The sequence below is a fragment of the Pungitius pungitius genome, chromosome 15 (assembly GCF_949316345.1).
Source record: "Pungitius pungitius chromosome 15, fPunPun2.1, whole genome shotgun sequence".
NCBI classification, from domain to species: Eukaryota; Metazoa; Chordata; class Actinopteri; order Perciformes; family Gasterosteidae; genus Pungitius; species Pungitius pungitius.
The window spans coordinates 7,399,085-7,418,235 of NC_084914.1; the positions used below are offsets into that span (position 1 = coordinate 7,399,085).

Here is a 19,151-nt window from a genome sequence, read left to right on the forward strand (position 1 = left end):
AGGTTTAGCGAACACTGAGATTAATGGAGGAATAAGATTAAATGAATACACAAGCAGCAGAAGTGGGTGTAATCGGTCTTAAGCGTCTTCATACTCGAGAACCCCAAAGGCTTTAGTTATTTATTATGAGAACATCGCCGCTGCTGTCCTCTTCACGCACACATACCACACAAATGATCAAAAACGAGTTCTTGTGAAAACAACACAACAAACACACGGTTTCTCACCAGGTCGACCCATGCCGATCTTCTCCAGGTCCTCGTTCTTGACGTAATCAAAGTGTGACAGCCGCGTGACGTTGAGGTCATCTCGGATCCGGAGGAGGTACTGCTGCAACTGCACCTCCATCAGCAGCTCCAGCAACCATTCTGTACCTTCCTCACACTGCATGCTACTGCCCAGTTTCTGCGAAGCACACACAAAGACAACAGGGGACCGAGTTCAATATTCATTCAACGGTTTCCTCAACGCTCCGCCTCAAAGCCGCCAAATAAAATTGTTGTAAAAAAACCAGCTGAGCTCAGCTCTATTGTGTGATCGTCAATGTTTGTTTACACACTGAAGCACTTGCTTAGGCGCTTGTACTCAAAATGCACGCACACACACACACTTTCTCTATGAAAGCAGATTTGTTTGGACATATTTACATCCTGTAAACAAGGACATGGATAAAGCATTAGCTGCTTTGGACCAAAAGCGGCCTCCTTTGACTTTGGCATATCTAATGATCCGGTGTCATTTTGGTGTTTACTTAGCACACTGGAAAGCATTCATTTTCTTCCAAACAGCATAAAAATCGAATAAAAATTACTCTGGAAACAGAGGGCAGCAGTTCAGGCGCTAGACAGTGTGTAAACATCACACTCATACACAAGATGGATGTTGCATCTGCTGTCTATATGTGTCAGCGAAGAGAAACAAGAGGCTCATAAACCATCTGACCACAACATATATATATACATACTGTGCTATGCCCCCCCCCCCCCATAGGACACTGAGTCAGACCATCAATCTTCAAGGCCACTGGCTACTTACAGTGACAAGCTGAAAGTAGCACAACACACAGATGAATTCCAGCTGTAATCCTGTTGTGCTTCATCATAAAACTATGAATCAGGATGTTAAATAGAGACTAAAGGCGTGAAGGCCACTACACAGGCTCATCTGTAGATGAGATAGATATATACACAGTAGAAGGGGACGGGAACGGACCTCATCACGGCAAAAAAAACGACAAACATTTGTAATCTGCAGAGATTGACGGGGAGACCTTCCTGGTGGATCCGCTGGGTCGTCGGGGCAACTCTGCTGAGTGTCAGAGGGGGTCAGAGGTCACTTTTCCCTTCTGTCATCTAAACCTCTTAATGGGTCTTGGTGAGAGGTCACTTCCTATTGCTTAAAGAACATGACCTGAGGAGTTCCTTTGCCTCACACAAGCACGTTGGGCAATGGGAGCGGGCAATGATGTGACCTTCCCCCGAAAACGCTGAAAAGATGCATCTAATGTGATCCTGTGTTTTCCACAAAATCTGTTGGCAGGGCTAAATCCCCTCTGCTACAGCCTGATGCCGGTATCCTGATACAAATTCATTGCAACGCACATCAAATTGGGTCAGCCGACATTTCTTTGGCCAGATCTGAAACATGCAGTTGCGAGCCAGCAGGGGGGCTGGGTCCACTTTAACAGGCCAACGGAAGAAAACAAATGCCTGCGACGTTCGCTTGAGGCGAACTTATAGGAGCAGGTACAACATGTCTGTTATTAACTTGTCGCAATACAATACCTTAATGTGGCAGACTTACTCTATAGAGGTGCAGCTTACACCGAATGCCTGCAGCGCCTGTGGCTTTAGGATTAAGTGCAGCTGCAGTCGTTTGAATCGGTCTCCCTCTCTCGCATCGCGCCTGACCCCTACTCTGAGAAAGACGATACAGCCGTCTGTTTGGCTGCGGCGCTTTTGCCAAAATGCTCGTCAACCGAGTCTGCCTGTGTGTTCGATCGGCTGATCAGGCCGTTTGATTAAAAATGAAAAATTTGATTTGATTTGTATCAAGAGAGGAAACATTTTTAAACAACATACACCATGAACTATTAACCGCTCTGTGCTCGCCACCCCCCCCCCCCCCCCCCGAGTGTGACCGACCACGGCAGTCGGCGCGTACGTGTTATTTCACCAGACGCTTCCAAAGACGCGAGTCAGCTTCCTCTCGGGCCTCTTTTCATCACAGTGTTATATTTGAGGCGCGATAGGGGTCAGAATCAAGGTGCTTAAGGCCTCGTATCATATTTCTCTGTCAAGTTGCTAACCAATTTACAAAACCCACAAAACAGGGCATTACGTTTTGCGCTTGTTGGAGACAGGTGCGGCACATAAATCACATTCTCTTGTAGAGGTGCTAAAATGGGTTGTGTCTAATTTGACAAAAGGGCATATTTGGTCACCAACTCACACCATCCAGTAACATTTTGGGAGGAAGAAGATGTTATGGTGTCGTATGTGAAACATACTGAGAGCTTATTTTGGCTTTAATTAAGAAGCACATTGAGGAGATGTGGGGTTAGCAGAACCAATGCCACAGTTTAGTCATTACAAACAGAGCCAGAGGTCCAGCATTACGGCTCTAAGACGCATCGTTGCTACACTTCCCACTTTTCCAATTAGAGCATTTGAGCATTAAATTAAACATGACAATGGACAAAAATAAAGAACGAAGACATTTGGTTTCCAGTCTCAAATACAAATTTTAAAAGACGCAAACAACAAGCGTGAAGCCGAGAGGGGAGAGGAGGGCTGAAGAGAAGCAACACGATGACCCTGCTGAGAAATGCCCCTGGTCTCAACTCATTCCTCATGGTAGTGGAGAAATGCATGCACACACACACACACACACACTTTCCTGGCCAAAGCCATGTCCTCTATCAGATCTTTCCCTGCTCCAACATCCTGCTGCAATAACAACAACCCTCCCAGGGGACGCCTCAGTCCAACTGGAGAGTCCGTCCACACAAACACACACACACCATAATTATGGGGCACACTCTATATTCAAACATCTGGCAACACAACTTCATCCTGACTATATCATGTCATATTTCCCTTGGTGGAGCGGCCGAGCAGACACTTACTCGGTATACGTGGAAGTGGGCCAGGAAGGGGAACGACCTCTTCAGCTTGTCGAAGCGTCGCATCTTCAAGTCCTTCAGCCTCGATGAGATTAGGTGCGAAAAGCGTGTGTGTGCATGCGTGCGTGTGCGTGCGTGTGCCTGTGCATGCGTGTGTGTGTGTTGAAAAGGCCCGATGAGGCGGCTCGTCTCTTAAACCATTACCGGACCCCGCAGTCGTCCCAGTAGGACAGGCCCAGTCTCCGAGGGGACTCTAAGTGGCGCACGCGCTCCTCGGACCCAGACCTCCGCACGCGAGAGGAAAAAAACTTCCTAAGATCCTGCACGCAAATCCGCCACATTCCATGGCGGGGCAATGGTCCAGTAAGCCCCCTTCTTGAGCCTCAGCTCCGGCCGGGAGGGGAAGAGGAGTCCGGCGTTCGGAGGGAGGCTGCCCGGAGGCTGGACGGTTCTTCAGCTCTCAGCCCGGTGCAGCCATGTGCTCCCCCCGGGACGGCAGGGAACCAAACCCGCAGAACTTTGCACATTCAAGTCAACTCCTCCTTCCTCCCTTTTATTCCCTCTCTCTCTCTCTCTCTCTCTCTCTCTTTATCACACGCGCACACCCGTTCTCTCTCTCTGTATGTGCGCGTGCATCAACTGTCTGTTTGCTTTTTCATTCGTCTATCGAGCGTGGGGCTAAAAATAGGGGCGACTTCTCCCCGATTCAGTCGCTTGCCAGTCGGGCGGGCGGCGCGCGCGCCTGAGAGCCACAGCGCGGGACAGTGTGCGGTTTGGGACCCGAAGGTGCGGCAGGATGCGTGTGCGGTCGTTTCTGGGAGAACCGTCCTCTGATTTGATCCCTCGGTTTTTGTTGTTGTTGTTTTTGTAGTAGTATGTCTCCTTGTCACCCTCTCCCTACCTCTTCCAGCAGTTTGTTGCCCCCGCCCCATCCTTCTGCCCCCCCCCCTCCCTCCGTGCAGCGCGGAGCAGTGCGTGGTGCAGAGGACAGAGGCTCCATGGTATTCAGCCCGGAGGAGCATTTGATCCGGGGCCAAAGGGTCAAATTCAACTGTGGAATGGACAGCACGCTTCCTGTGATGCAACCAGACCAAACACACGCACACGCACAAAACTACGACCAACCAGTTCTCCACTCACATGTATACACACACACACTTTTATTTGACTAGTTCCTAACATTGTAAAAGTGTGTAAGTTAATAATCTATTGGAAAAGATAAATCAGCAGAATAATAGATAACAGTGAGGCATAAATGCTTTTCTTTAATCTTTAATCACATCATTTTAAACCATAAAAAAATATGTACGGCGCGGTTGGCAGCAGAGGGACAGAGCCACTTATGTCCTGTATAAACAATCACATCCACGCCAGTGACTCACACCACAGCGCCGACGCCCGTGGAGTCACGGACGCTGCAGATGTCCGTCAGTGGGCGGCACGACACCTCGAGGTCACGGGACGAACACCAATTATCTACGCAGGCCTCTCCAGGACACCTCAATGGCGGTCAGCGTCCCCCCCGTCGTCCAAGCGGCCTGCATTCTCTCTTCTTTTACGACCGCGGCGTCAAAGTCCTCACCTGACCCTCCTTCTCGGCCCCTCGCCCCCTCCGTTAATCCCCCTTTCCCCATGTGCTCCCCTCTCTCCCTCCCCAGAGGTCCGGCCAACTCGTTGCATTTTCTTCTTTATTTGGTGCAGCCTTTTATGTCCCGACTCTAATCCTTCAAAAATGTTATCTCTCTCACTCCCCCCTCTGCTGACTATAAACAAACGCTTACCAGCTGCTTTTCGTGCCCTCAGTAGCAGCGAGACCCCTCTCATTCGACACCTTTTAGCTTTTGTAACATATTTTGATCCCTGCTCATTGTTTTTCTTTGTGATTTGCTAGTTAAATCAACCTTTTTTTTTTTAAAGAGATGTCCCTCATTCTCTCTTTACCTCTTTCATTCACTGTAACTCTTTCTCTCTTTTGCTGTGAATTAGGAAGTTTTGCATTAACTAGCAGAAAGGACGAGAGGGAGTGGAGCAGATGGTAGAGTAATGAAGAGGAAAAAGAAAATAGCGTGGTGTTATCATGAAATGTCTGGCTTTAATTAGGACAGGACAGCAGTCATAAGATGATGTGCTATTGTGCATGTACGTATCTTCTTTTTGAATGTACTGCGTTGGTTTGTGTCCCTATCTATTCAAAACAAGAATAGCGGTATTGTGTTTGTGATCTGATTTGGAAGGAGAAAAGAGCTTCGGTGCATATCCTTAGTTGTCTAAATCACACACAGAACATCTAATAACAGATGGATTAATCTCTTTTTATTTAGAGCATAGTTTTCTAAAACTCAAAACATAAAATGGGGGAAAACAAGGTAAAAACAGGTAAAACATATTTTTTGTGCCCATGGGTCAACCCATGTTGACACATTACCTTTGAAGACCTGTGCAACATTCCATATTTGTTATAAACACAACACTTGACCAAATGAGGCCCTTAAATGTGAGAAACCTGAGTAAAATGCATTCAGGGGATCCTCGATATACGTTTGACTAAACTGCTCCATTAAAGGGAGTACAGAGACGATGTGTATGATGCCGGAGGAGCCTCTCTGTCTCCTGCTGTAGGTAATCACTTCTAAAGAGGATGGACCATGTCCTGTTTGGACCATGTCCTGTTTACCCACTAGGTAGATTTTCTATTTCTGTGCGATGTAGAGCCCCTTCGGTCAGAGAGCAGCGCTCCTTTCGCTCCTTTTGTTGTTGTTTTTCCTTTCACAAATGTTTTGAGGAGGAATTAACAGAGGGAGCGAGCCGGCTCCATAGATAGCTCAAGGTTAGGACCCGTTTTAGTGAGCACTCTTGGTCTCAGACGCAAAGGTGATGTCACAAATCCAGCTCTAAATCATCAACCCCCCCCCCCCCACACACGCACACACACACACACACACACACACACACACACACAACCATGAAGAGAGTTAAAACATCAACGCAATGACTGAAGTCCACATGTTACTCCCTTTGACTACGAGCTGTTCTTCAGTCAGTCAAGTCAACTTGATTGCCATGGCAACGCATGACTACGAAACATACATATCAGCCCACATTCCTTCAATCGGGAGCTGGACAAAAAGCTGCCTTTTAAACTACTGCACTCTAAGACCCAAGTGTGCTATGAGCAGGTGTGTGTGTGTGTGTGTGTTGATGACATGTGGGACGTAGAGCAGAATGTGTGTCAGTGTTGTGTAGCAGCATTTTAATCAGTGGAAGGAATGCCCCACGGTCCCGTCAGCTGCCTCCTCACTAAGGAGATTATGCCGATAAGATTAATGGTCATCCAGTCGAGCTGCAGCTCCACTATGACTCCACTAGGTGGCCCCAGTGTTGTGATGGGGTATTGAGGGTTCGGTGAGGTGGATGGGTGATGTGGGGTCACTTTATGAGGATAGTCTGCAGTCAAACTGTGAAGGCCCAGTCACTCAGAGGGAGTTTTGCATTGGGTTGTATCATACGTGAATTTATAAGGGCATTATTTGTAAGATCTTCTTGGCTTTAATTTGAAAAAATCTCACATATCAAGCCTCTACTGGACTTTATCAAATCATTCAACCCTCGTATGAGGTTATCTCAGTCATCGTGTTGTACAATAAAACACACAATACTGGTGTATGACCCATTTCATGTTTCTTCTGTACACTCGTGTCTCCTGTGTAGCTCTCCCTAAGGATGCTTCCCTGTGCTGACGCGAGGGTTCTGACGCGGAGGAAATGGTATGTACAGGTAAGTTTGTGATTTTGGAAAAAACAAGATTTATTTAGATAAATAAATGTTAAGATATTAAATTAGTGGTTTGTTTCTCAAGGAACTTAACTTAAATAAATCTTCACTTGGGCCTGACTTGATTTTTCCCTGCCAACGAAGCAGAGACTGCTATTATCTGGCCTCCATCTCGCTCTCCTTCCATGTCGTTCTCACACACACACACACACACACACACACACACACACACACACGCACGCACGCACGCACGCACGACCCAAAAGGCTCTTCCACTGGACAATGAATGGAGGCCAAGGCCAAGTTAAACGTCTGACCGTGATTGTAATATGATGAATTGGCATCAAGTTAGAAGCTTGCTGACTAATAAGATTATGAAGAACAAAGCACTGTGTGAGGTCTGCATTATGTCCGAGTACTACAACCAGAACACACATACACACACACACACACACACACACACACACACACAGAGGTTGATTCTGTAATACGATGCTCACTGTACAGACAGAGGCATGCAGAGGCATGCACTCAGCTGGATTTACACTGACATACAAAGTTGGGAATTAAGATAGCTTAGTGGACACGCTGTCAGAGCATTTCTAAAATAAGTCGCAACCTTTTGGTGGCAAAACATCAATCTGCGGTTTGATGCTGTGTGCCGGAAAAAAAACGACAGAGAAGTGGGAAGAAGTAGAAGAACAAACAACAGTAATCCCTATTACAGCTGTTACTGTATTACTAACTGTACAGACACACAGACGAGGCCTCTGACGAGGCCTGCATGCACAGACAGAGATACGTTATTCCTGATCTCACAGATAGTAACGCTTTTTAAAGTCAGGCTTTTTAGGTTCTCTTTTAATCCCCCTCTGTGTCTCATCATTCAGGGGGCGGGTGCCAGTGTGGAGGAGAAAACAAACACAATGTTTTCCAGTCAAACGTGACATATGTGGCCCCTTGTGGTAATATGCATAATGCGAGACGACCAAAACAACCCCCCCCAACTAATGCTTCCCAACGTCGCCTGCACCCTCAAAACACCCACCCTGAGCAATCTCTTCTTTGATCCCCTAAAGCGGGTTAAGAGGGGAAAGGAGGGCGTCAGAGAAACATGTCGGTCAAAGGCGGTTGACCTCCCACAGAGCACAAGATGCGCTGCAATGAGATGCAGAGTATTTATCATTTTCATATATATATATATGAGTGGATGCTAAGCACCATTCTGGTCGAAGCCCACTAATCCTCCTAAAGCTCCAAAGCATATCGGAGGTAGCTCTGTATTAAACATGAAGGTCTGCTGGGATCAAACAATCAAATGTACTTGGGGGGAGTCAGCAGACTCTAAGCTCCCTCCGTCCTCACCGTCTTCCTCTTAGCGCCTCGGTTCATCTCTTCTTACTCATCCTTCCTTCTCATGGAAGTGGCTGGGGCTGACAGCTGCGGAGTCCGCTGGCTTAACCCCCCCCCCGCTAAACTAGCACAGAGACCCTAAACGCAGCACACGGTCGTCCCTTGCGGTGCTTTTAACTGAGGTTTTTTTTTTTTGACCGGCTTTGGGAAGGGGTCAGAGAGGCCTGAAGTCAAACGCACTGCAGAGTGGGTGAGAGCAGAGCCGGGCATGTTTGTCAAAAGCATCAGTGCACAAACAATAACCAATGAGCGGCTGTCAGCCCGGCCCGCTCTGTAGGGATCTGCACTTTCTTAAATACGTGTTCCCCCCCCACCCCTCTCTGTCTTGGACACGTGTTTTTAAAAAGCAAAGCATTTTGATGGTTGAAGAAAAAAATAATAATAATTGAGGTCCCGGTTGCAAAGAAATACAGTTCACTCACAACAGCTACCGCCTATGAATGAATCACATCACACTTATATGATGGGGCCGGCTACTCCTCCCAACACACACATTTTCATTCTCATTTGGAGCCGATTAACACATTCTTTTATTAAAATGAACCGTCTATGTTGCTAGTGGCACTGGCCGTGGGGTTGCTCTGTACAAGCGCCTCAGTCACGCCACAGTACGGGGACCCTGAAACTGGGCGATTCCTTTTGGTATTTCTATTCCAACGGTGACAAGCCAAAAAAGGTCAATCCCGGGATAAAGCGTCACGCAACACAAACACGCAAACTGACCTGAAAAAACACTGTTATGAAAATCCCCAATGGCACACATAAAAAAAAAGCGGTCTGTTTACCGAAATCTCTTCTTATCTTATGACACAAACACACGTGTGGTGCATCCGACCTCCCATCCGCCCACACTAGAAAATGTGCCACCCTGTTTGTTGATGTTAACAAACACACGTGCACATTTTCCACAATTAGAGAAACATGGTTCGACCCCTGCGGCTGTTGCTCACGTGCGGCCCGGAGCACTGCTACGAAGAAGGGAACTAGACGTCTACCTCCTCGCCATCGCTGGGCAGCCGCTGGTAGTCGGAGTCCGACGTCTCCTGCAGTCTCTGGTAGTCCGCCGTATCCCCCATGGTCGGGCTCCCGCGCCCGTCCCCCAAACACACAGGTGTCTGTCCTCATGGGAACAGCTTTCGGTCGTGCATTCCTCTGGCGAGCTGCAGATCGGAATTGTTGATGCAGAATGAACGTGGTCTCTATCTTCTGGAGAAAAAAAAAAAAAAAAAAAGAGAGAGAGAGAGAGAGTCCGCTTCCTTCAAATATGGTTTAAACCTTAAGGGAGCTTAAGGTCCTGATTGCTGTTGCTGTCCTCCTCAGCAAGAAAATGCAGTGCAGTGGGGATGGAGCTTTTGGGATGATGCAGCAAAAGTGTGGCACCGGAGGTGAATAATCCAGCAGGCTCAATCTCTGTATTCTCATCTCAGTAGAAACCTCTAGGCTCAATCTATCCGTCGACTTCGCTCCCCACCTTGCTCTGCTCCCTCTCCCTGCTTTAATGCTGACGCATGATCCGCCAATCCAGCAATGTCTCTCTTTTTCTCTCCACCCATCTCTCTCTCTAATTCTGGGCCCCGGGCATCACGCCGGCCAGCTTACCTCCTCTCCTCTCATTCACCAGTGAAGGGGAGGGTCGCACAGGACCAATTTTCACCTGTTCATCCTTCCTTTGTGTGCCGCTTCCCTCCCTCCTGACACACACACACACAATCGAACTGGCAGCTCAGCTCTGACAATCACAGCTGAAGTGTGGGGGGATTTTGTATTGCGCTTTGTCCGATATGGGCTTTCTGATTGCTCGGTTTGATGCCTAATCCCTCGCTGTTGTTTTTTTTTTTTACCTCCTCTCCTCCTTTGATTCCCTCACTCTTTAACCCACTTTCAACGTCCCTCCACTTTTTTTTTTTTTTTCTTCCCATATCAGCACCGGCTGAATGATTCGGTGAGCGGGGTCGCATTTTCTATTACCGTGGCAACATCAAGCAATTGCTACTCCTCCCCGCTCCCCTGTGTCCTGTAGTCACGGCGATACAGTCACACTGGTTCTGATGGAGGCAGCCAATGATGGCGAAGCAGGCTTACGGGGGGAGGGAGAGGGAGGAGAGATGATGGTGAGAGGTGGCGGAGCCCTAATGAGGAGAGTTAATCCTCCCTCTGAGGGGAGAAAAACACGGCCATGCTGCTTTGTGTGTGTGTGTGTGTGTGTGTGTGGCCATCTGGATCCTTGCTGAGTGGACATCTGGATGCAAGGCAAAATAGAATAAAAGAACAATGTGTGTGTGTGTGTGTGTGTGTGTGTGTGTGTGTGTTTGTGTGTGTGTGTGTGTGTGTACACGCGTGTGCCTCCTGGTCTTTCCCAAGAAGCAGTGTGATTTGCAACATTCTAGTCAAACCACCGATGCCGTGACTCATACGTCTTCCACCCTTTCATCCTTCTCTCTTTCCATCCTAAACACCTTCTGCCTCCCATATATCTCATTTTTGCTTCATCCCTTTATTCTCCCCTTGCCCTGACTTCATTTCAGCGCTATTGATGTCCTCAGGCCACTTATTCACAGCCCGCTGAGCTGCATTGGCTCTTTGGTCTGGTCTCCTCTCCTCTGCTCTGCTGATGCTCCTCTGGAGGCCGGCTGTCACGCGATACCGCACAGTAAATACACAAACACACGCACACCCCCGCTAAAAGACAAACAAGTCTGAAACAAACCACTGCAGACACAGAAAAAATTAATAATTAAAGTCGCATTTAATATCCATTTTCTAATATTGTTGTATTGTATTTTTATAAGCAGGAATACGGTACAACATATTAGGCAAAGCATTGCTCTCTATTGAAATATGAGAGTAGAGGCGATTAATCCTAATTTTAACAGCCATGAATGTAATTTTGTTATATTACCAGTGCATTAGTTTGACACACAACCAGAAACACTGCAGCTACGCATCCTTTTTGCACCCACAACATTGCACTTGAGTTTCTGATGAGGCGACAGTTTACTGTACCCCAACCGTAATACTGAACATAGTTACGCAAAAAAAAAAACATCCAACAGTACCAAATTGAACATAAAACTGCATGAGTCGCAGGAGCCATTGTACCCAGAGACCGACAGTGGACAAGAAGAGCGGGAGGACAGAAAAACACAGCAGCGACCTCCTGGCCAATCGAGGCCGTGACAAATGGAGCAGGGAGGAGCCGTGGTGTCATGTGGGGTTACTGCTGCCCGCCGCCCGTGGTGAAGTTAACACGCTCCATTACAGACCGCATGGTGGTTCAGTACGACTGGAGGGCAAAGCCCAGTAAAAATAATCATGTACAATATTTTACAATTTTTGATTGTGAAATTATTTCAAAAGGCAATGACAAGACATATGGTGTGGAAATGTAATCAGGGCAGGAAAGGGGACAGCACAGAGGCTACGATGCTGTGTGTGTGTGTGTGTGTGTGTGTGTGTGTGTGTGTGTGTGTGTGTGTGTGTGTGTGTGTGTGTGTGAGACACATACGTTGACATACTCTATTAGATATGTGTTCCAAGTTGGGGAACTCACATGAGACGGATGAAAAGAATAATGGTAGAGCTGCAACGGTTTGGGGATTATTACGTTAGCCAATCGCAGGAAATGAATGGGAAAATCTTTATAATAGAATGAGTGTTTATTTTTTGTCAGAATTGACTGCTTCTATATTTTTATTTTTTTATCAACCTCATCATCTTCTGAGAATTTATTAGGGGGTTACACCTCTTTTCTTTGAGCCAAAAAAGACATGATACACCTGCCCCAAGTACTCTCAGTTAAATCAGTCGAGTTGACTCATAACACATCAAATGCATCTCATCTAAGAAAATAAGACCCGGGCCAAATCCACCACACTGACCCATGTCGACACAAATAGTATCGCCAGACTACACTGTACTTCCACTTAGGTTACTGTTGCCAAATAAAGTATCTACTAGTGGTAGGAAAACAAAGTAAACATAAATAATCCCGAAGGCAAGCAAAAATGAAAACGGGAAACAGACCTGTATCTGGTGGGAATTCAAAGGAAATCTTTTGACAAATCTCCACCTCTGGAACTCAAAAGCATGAATGTACATGAAATATGTCTCCTCAGGAGGTTGCGGCTGCAACACCCATCCATGACTTCACCTCGCTCAGGGCCACACGTCCTATCTGATGAATCACTACTTCACAATATGAAAAGAAGCGCCGGCGATTGGCCGACGACTGCGCTGCTGTGCTGAGGGCGGACTGGGAAAAGGTTGACATGGTGAAAGAACGTCATCGTCCATCGGGAGAGCTAATGAAGCTGTGGTCAGGGTGTGGACTGTGAAGAAATGGAGCGGTCGTTCCCCCGGTGACTTTGTTTCCGCTTCTTGAACCGAGGGCTGTCCGTCCAAACAGAACTTCTCCTCTCCCAAATTCTTCACATTCAAATGTGATGTGGCTGCAAACACTGTCAATCAAAAGGTCTTCAAATGCCAAACATTTCAGCTTCCCAAATGGGAAGAGAGTTTGGATTTCTATTGCTTTATTTATATTTAGATCGGGTGGGAATGAAAAAGACTTCACGTTGGGCTTTGGAAGATTCGGACAGATTTTTCTTGAATTCTAATATTTTTAAGATATGAAGAAAGCCATTTTCACTGTCAACAAATTGTCCCATTTTCCCATGAATCAATTAATCTTAATTAGATAGTCTTTAATTGATTAAACTCTGTTGATGCTCTAGATTCCCAGTAACAAAGGCCTCGTGAGGTTGAAAGATGGTTCGTGTCCGGCCCTGCAGGCTCACTTGGGAGCAATCATGGGTGGGCGTAGAGTCATAAAGTCAAACGCCGTAATGACTTCCATCCTCTGTGGAAACACACAGCGTCTCATGCAGAGTTGTTGTGAGGAGAGTTATTATCCTCAACAAATCCTCTCTCATCACCCCTTTCCCAGAAAGATTTCCACTTCGGCTGAACCAGTCGAACAGGAACGCTGAACAAATCCACTGTGGACAGAGGTGTGTGTGTGTGTGTGTGTGTGTGTGTGATAGAGGGATGAATGTGAGAATGCATGCAAGTCTTTGTGTGACAGAGAGTGGAGATAGATAGACGTCCACGCTTTATAATCCATTCTCGGCACGCATGCCGTCTTTCCAGGAAGTGTCGAAGGGGCTGTGTGTGTGTGTGTGTGTGTGTGTGTGTGTGTGTGTGTTGTTTGCTTTCCACCGTCCCTCTGGGTTAAACAGGTGGGATTTAAGTGGGTGAGCTAAAGCCAGCAGGGTAACGCCGGGCCATACGGGGATGCAGGGGACAGGATTTGGGGGACAGGAGGCCGGGATGAGGGACCCACTGTCTCACATAATCAGTCAGTGCGAATGTGCCAAGGTCACAGATGATCATGTATGCAAATCCTAAAGCTCTGTGTTTTACTGCCATCTGGTTGCCTGGTCATGCATCACGCCAGGGGCTCTGTGTGTGTGTGTGCGCGTGTGCGTGTGCGTGTGTGTGTGTGTGTTGACCCTGCTGTCCTGGAATCACTGCACAGATTTAACTCCTTCTATATAAACTGTGTACTGCAATCTAAAGCCGGGAACATAATCTCAATCAGTATTGTAATTAAACTACATTGTCATGACGATAAGAAAAATCAACAACACAGACAACAACGTCCGGCTTCATCATAATGTTTGTGGTTCTGAAGGCCTCGCTGCTCTTCTCCATCTGGCCACATGGAGGCAGCTTGAGGCAGGGGGAAGACATTTGTTTTTACATTTTACAGAGGTCATAATCAAGAGTTGGTGTTAATCTGATGAAAGCTGGTGGATAAAAAGGTGTTCAGTGTACACAGTTATTTATTAAGTTGATATGAAGCTGATTCCGATTTGAATTGCTGTATCAATCAAATCTGACATAACCAGTGTTTCAAGTCCATTGTGAAAACAAACTCAGACTACTCATTATTTTAAGAATATTTAAGTAAATGATGAGATGAGAAAAAGCGGCAGACTGCTCCTTATGAAACAGATTCTTAACGTATAAAGACTTGACACCTTTGAATGCGCTCGTCACTGACCTGCGAAAGGAAAACTGCACCATTGCATCAGCACTGTCTGTGAAACACAGTGTGTGCGTGCGTAGGCCTGGTCAATATGTAAGCTGCTCTTCCGCTCCCCTCCACCCAGAGAGGGTGAGTAATTGAACAGAGTGACAGCAGATAGGAGACAATGTTATACACTGCACCCTGTGGCCCTGAGTAAGTGTGTCTGTGTGTGTGTACGTGGGCGATAACGAGAGGCATATGCAAGAAGGTGGGATCATAATTATAATGAAAGGTGCCGTTTTATTCCTTTATTTTACGCTATCAAGCAAACAGACGATGGCTCCGTGTTGCAAGGCTGTGTGTGGACCCTAATGCATTTTTGCTGTATCCCAAAATTGATTGACAGCATTGTATTAAATGACTACTATATTATAACAGAGGGCTGTTTTGTACTTCAACCATCCAACCACAGCTGGATAATTTGTTTTATATTAGAGCCCATCTGCCCCACATTGTGCCAAATATAAACTCCCGTAAACAATGTACCAGTACACTAAATCCTCTCTTTCGGATGTAGAAGCAGAGCTTGAATGTGAAACTTTGGAAAGCCTGTGTCTGGGAGTTGCAGCGCCACAAGGTGATCTATTACAGGGCCACTTAATCGGGAAATCTGATGCGTGCAACACACCCGGAAGTGACAGACAGACCTTCCGTCCTCAGGGGGTCCCGAGTGGAGGAGTATGGGAGGGGTCTGGTAATGCAATACCTGGGTATCTGTGTGGAGCGGCAGAAGTGAAAGGATAATGGAAGAGAAAAAAGAAAAAAAAAGAACGGTAGGCGTGTGACAACTGGCCTGCAGGTAGATTGATGGAGCGGGGGTGTGATATGACAGCCGGATGTTAGCTGCGGGTTAAAATAACGCTGGCCTCTCTCTCACACACACACACACACTTTGAATCCCAGAGGCTGCTTTTCCTCTGTCAGCCGGGGCCCCCCGAGGCCCTCCAAGTATTCAGAGACAATCTCCAGAAAAAGTCTCCTCACTGGTCGCTCGCGCTATTCTGGGAGCGACCGTTTCCCTCCATCCTCACACTTCCTCTGTCTCGTCTACCTTTCCACTGTTTTATCTATTAAAGTACATATGTATAGCAACAAGTAACGTAAAGCTCAGATTCATTTTTGGAATATCACAAACTGAAATGTTGGAATATTAATATAGGCATTATTCTTTCAATAGCACTTTAATGTTGAAGCTGGTATGAACCGGCTTATATATAATATATCATTTATACGGTGGTTTTATATTTTAACATATTCAACTGAAAAGTAGCAATAGAGTTGTTAAACAAACAATCGAATCAACCTTAATTTGAGTACTCGAGTAAATATACTTCCACGACGGATCTTTTAATAGTGAGACCACATATTCCCTTGTTCCCTTGAACCTAGAGGAAGGAGGTGTGATAAGCATCTATAAACATGGCTGCCACTCTACCTGCTCTAACTGTAGAGCCTTTTACAGACCAAAACACCGATGGTCTGCCTCTGATAAGTACACAACCCTCATTGGCGTGGTCTTTCACCAAAAAGCACATACACAATGGCACGTTGGCACGTTCCTACCCTCACGGGCCTTTGTACTTTGCGCGGTCACGCACACGCACAAGTGTAATGAAACATGAAAGGGTCAACCACATCCACCCTTCTGGGTCTGCCATCATTAATACGTAATACCATATGTAAATACCCCCGTCCCTCTTCCGTCACCATCCTGCCGTGATATCTTTAACTCGCACACCAAAAACCAACAAGCCGAGATGACATCATCCTCTGTATTCGCTCCCTTGCAAAGTGAATGGCTTCCATTCAGACACACAGGGAACCGGTCTGTGGACGTCGCCGCCGCCGCCGCCCCCCCCCCTCCTCCTCTCTCTGAGCAAAGCACAGTCACTGCTTGGTATGATCTCATGTCTGCATAGCTCACACTCACACACAGAAAAGAATTGCGTGACGTGTGCGAGTGTGTTTGTGCGTTCAAACAGTGCAGACTGAGGCAGAAACACAAGGAAACAGAGCCGCTGCCTGACACGCAATCTTCCTACCTGCAATATTCGAGCCGCGGAGACCCGGCTCCGTTTCCTGCTGCGGGCGCCGTAGATTCCGCCTCTCAGGTTGACGACCGGAGGTCAACCGCGTGCAGAAGGGGCCCCCAGTCCATCGAGGTGAGATTTCGCCCAGCTACGAGTCCGCGGCACTGCGACGACGGTGCACACTCACATGACCTCATCCTCGTCCATTGGTCGACGCGAGGCCGGGAGCACAATTCATGGCTCGGGAACAGCCTTGAGTAGAAAAGAAAAAAAACCAAAGCACTTTGGTTTTATGTCAAATCATCTGTTTCCATAATGCAGGGAGAAGACTTTTTTTTTTTCCTTGTGCAGTACAGAGAGACCTAATATCGAGATAAAAGGGTGAGTCAGAGCCCGAGCCCTCGGGGAGGTTTACAAGGTTTTAAATGAGAAAGTGCTGGACTTCCCAGGACGTCCCCCCCCCGAATGCAAGCAGGCACCCAGTTTGAACACACGGGCTAATAATAAGCACAGGAAACCAGAGCGCAGTGCCTGCTGGGGGAAAAAGTGACAAGAAAAGACCCACAATAACTAAGAATGAATAGAGATAACTCAACGTTATCGACAGAAGTTTAAATATTACCCCTCAAGCCCCTCCCCATGATAAACATATTGGTGGAACAGATATTGAACATGATTTTAAAAAGCATACCTTAATGGCGTTATTATATTTCAGAGGAAGTTATTTTCTCCAACCATCCGCCCACTCAACACCTCAAACATGTGACCAACGTGCTGCCAACACCTGAAACGAGTGAAACACACACATGAGTCATCTTCTCACACCATTGTCAAACTTTGAATGAATACGGTAATTTTTTCTTTTTCTTTTTTTTTCATTTATCTAGGGTATGGATCACCTTTGGAGCACAACTCCCGATCATTCAATCATGAAAAGAACATGGAACTCCATTTGACTGCGGCCTGCTGAATCAATAATTTACAGCAAGCGGAAGCGCCGCTCGATGCTGACTGTGAATTGGGTTGACGTCGTTCCAGCCAGGTCTGGGGGCTGTGGTAGGAATGCCTGGGGCCCTGCGCAGGAGGGGGGGGCCCGTATGAATGAATCGACGCCATTCACACGGAAACACGGACAAGGACGCGTTCCACCCACCACCTAGCTAGCTAGTAGCTGACTGGAGCCCACAGAGACGCTCACAGCGAGGAGAAACACCCGCGCACGCTTCCACAAATGACCCCTTTGTCTGTGAGAAAAAAATTGCCCAGAGAAAAGCCATCGTGCTGCACAGAAACACGCCACCCGTTAGATCACATGGGGCGTGTGAACCGTGAGCCAATAAACAGGCACTCTGCAGCTTTTAGGTGGCAAATAGCCACTTGGATGTCATTCATGCATCGACAGGCACCGTCGATGCTTTAGTGGCTACATCTATTTATTTATTTTATTTATTTTTTATTGACGACCACGTGTGACGTGCCAGAGGGCGACAACGCTCGACCACCGGCCGATGTCACATGTCGGTGACTCCCCCCCCAAGCACAGACCCCGGCACGTAGAGCCGGTCCACGGAGAGTCCAAGAAAGGCCCCAAAATGAGCAGCACAAAACGTATTTTGAACTACCGTTCATGGTCCTCAAAGGACGAATACTTACGACTCGGATGAGTCTGACTTTTTTCCGCTTACGCCACTCATATTTGCTCTGAGAGCTGTTGGTCTGATTATGAAATTCTGTACAGGCGTTTATGTTCCCCACAGGATGAACTGCACTTTGGTGCTCCATTAACCTCCCATCTTGCAATAGCGGGCCAAACACTTGCAACATTTGGACTATTTTCTGTGTGTTGGCTGCGGTTCAGATGCCTTCAGTAGAGTGGTGAGGGGCTACATCACTTTAAATGCTGACCTTGCACTCAAGTGATCCTTCGCATATAAGGCTTACACGCCAAAACAAAGCCAAAATGTATGGAAGGCGGGATGAGGAAACCAGTTTACCATCATATTTACCAACACCATCTGTTCACGTTGCAGCATTATGAAAACAATATTCGACACAATGCCTTTTATTCTTACTCTTAGACATTTATCTATTTTAAATCAGCTTATGATTAATCACGGTTGGTCAGGCTGATTAGAAAGCCGGCCCCTGCTGCCTTTTCCATTGCAGATTCATGATTCATGTAACAGAACTGCGTTTCATGCGGTTCAGCAGGGGGGGCACAAAGAAAGAAAAAAAGGGAAAAACGCCTCCTAAAATATTTAGAGCCCAAATGTAAGCAGGGTTGAGGTTCAATAACGATCTCAGGTCACTTGTGCTCCCCTGGACTGGTAAACAAACCAAAAGTCCTGTTTGTTTTCACATAAATATGGTTGCAATAAAAAATTGTCCCCTGCATGCAACACTGTGGGGGACAACGACTAAATGTATGTTTTCATAACCAAATTATAAAGGGTCACTCCAAACTTGAGAAACGGGGAAAAACTCTGAATGAGTTTGGTAACAATACTTTGGTTTTGATGATGTTTGACACATGATCGCCCATGATCGGTTCACTATGGCAACCAGAGATGAACCACTGCAGCCTCCCCTGAAGACAAAGCCGAGCTGCAGTGAGGAAGACGAGACACTATGGAGGAGGGCAGAGGAGTGAAACACAACCTCACCTCACCTGGGGGGGGGGGGGGGGGGGGAGAAACCAGCTCACACCCACACACCTACAGTA

The 19,151-nt window shown here is 46.9% G+C and overlaps 1 protein-coding gene across 4 annotated transcripts in view; it reads right to left on the reverse strand.

The window, feature by feature from the left end:
- Nucleotides 1-19,151, reverse strand: part of tnk2b (tyrosine kinase, non-receptor, 2b) — a 32,976-nt gene that overhangs the window by 12,959 nt on the left and 866 nt on the right. For 3 of the 4 annotated variants that reach the window (XM_037458193.2, XM_037458190.2, XM_037458188.2), the window contains exons 2-5: nucleotides 17,121-17,213; nucleotides 16,442-16,681; nucleotides 9,304-9,514; nucleotides 228-405 (exon numbers count right to left, since the gene is read on the reverse strand). In XM_037458193.2, the coding sequence (XP_037314090.2) occupies nucleotides 228-405; nucleotides 9,304-9,384 (259 nt within the window). In that variant the 5' untranslated portion in view covers nucleotides 9,385-9,514; nucleotides 16,442-16,681; nucleotides 17,121-17,213. The remainder of the gene's footprint in view (nucleotides 1-227; nucleotides 406-9,303; nucleotides 9,515-16,441; nucleotides 16,682-17,120; nucleotides 17,214-19,151) is intronic. The other variant, XM_037458191.2, reaches the window with a different exon arrangement.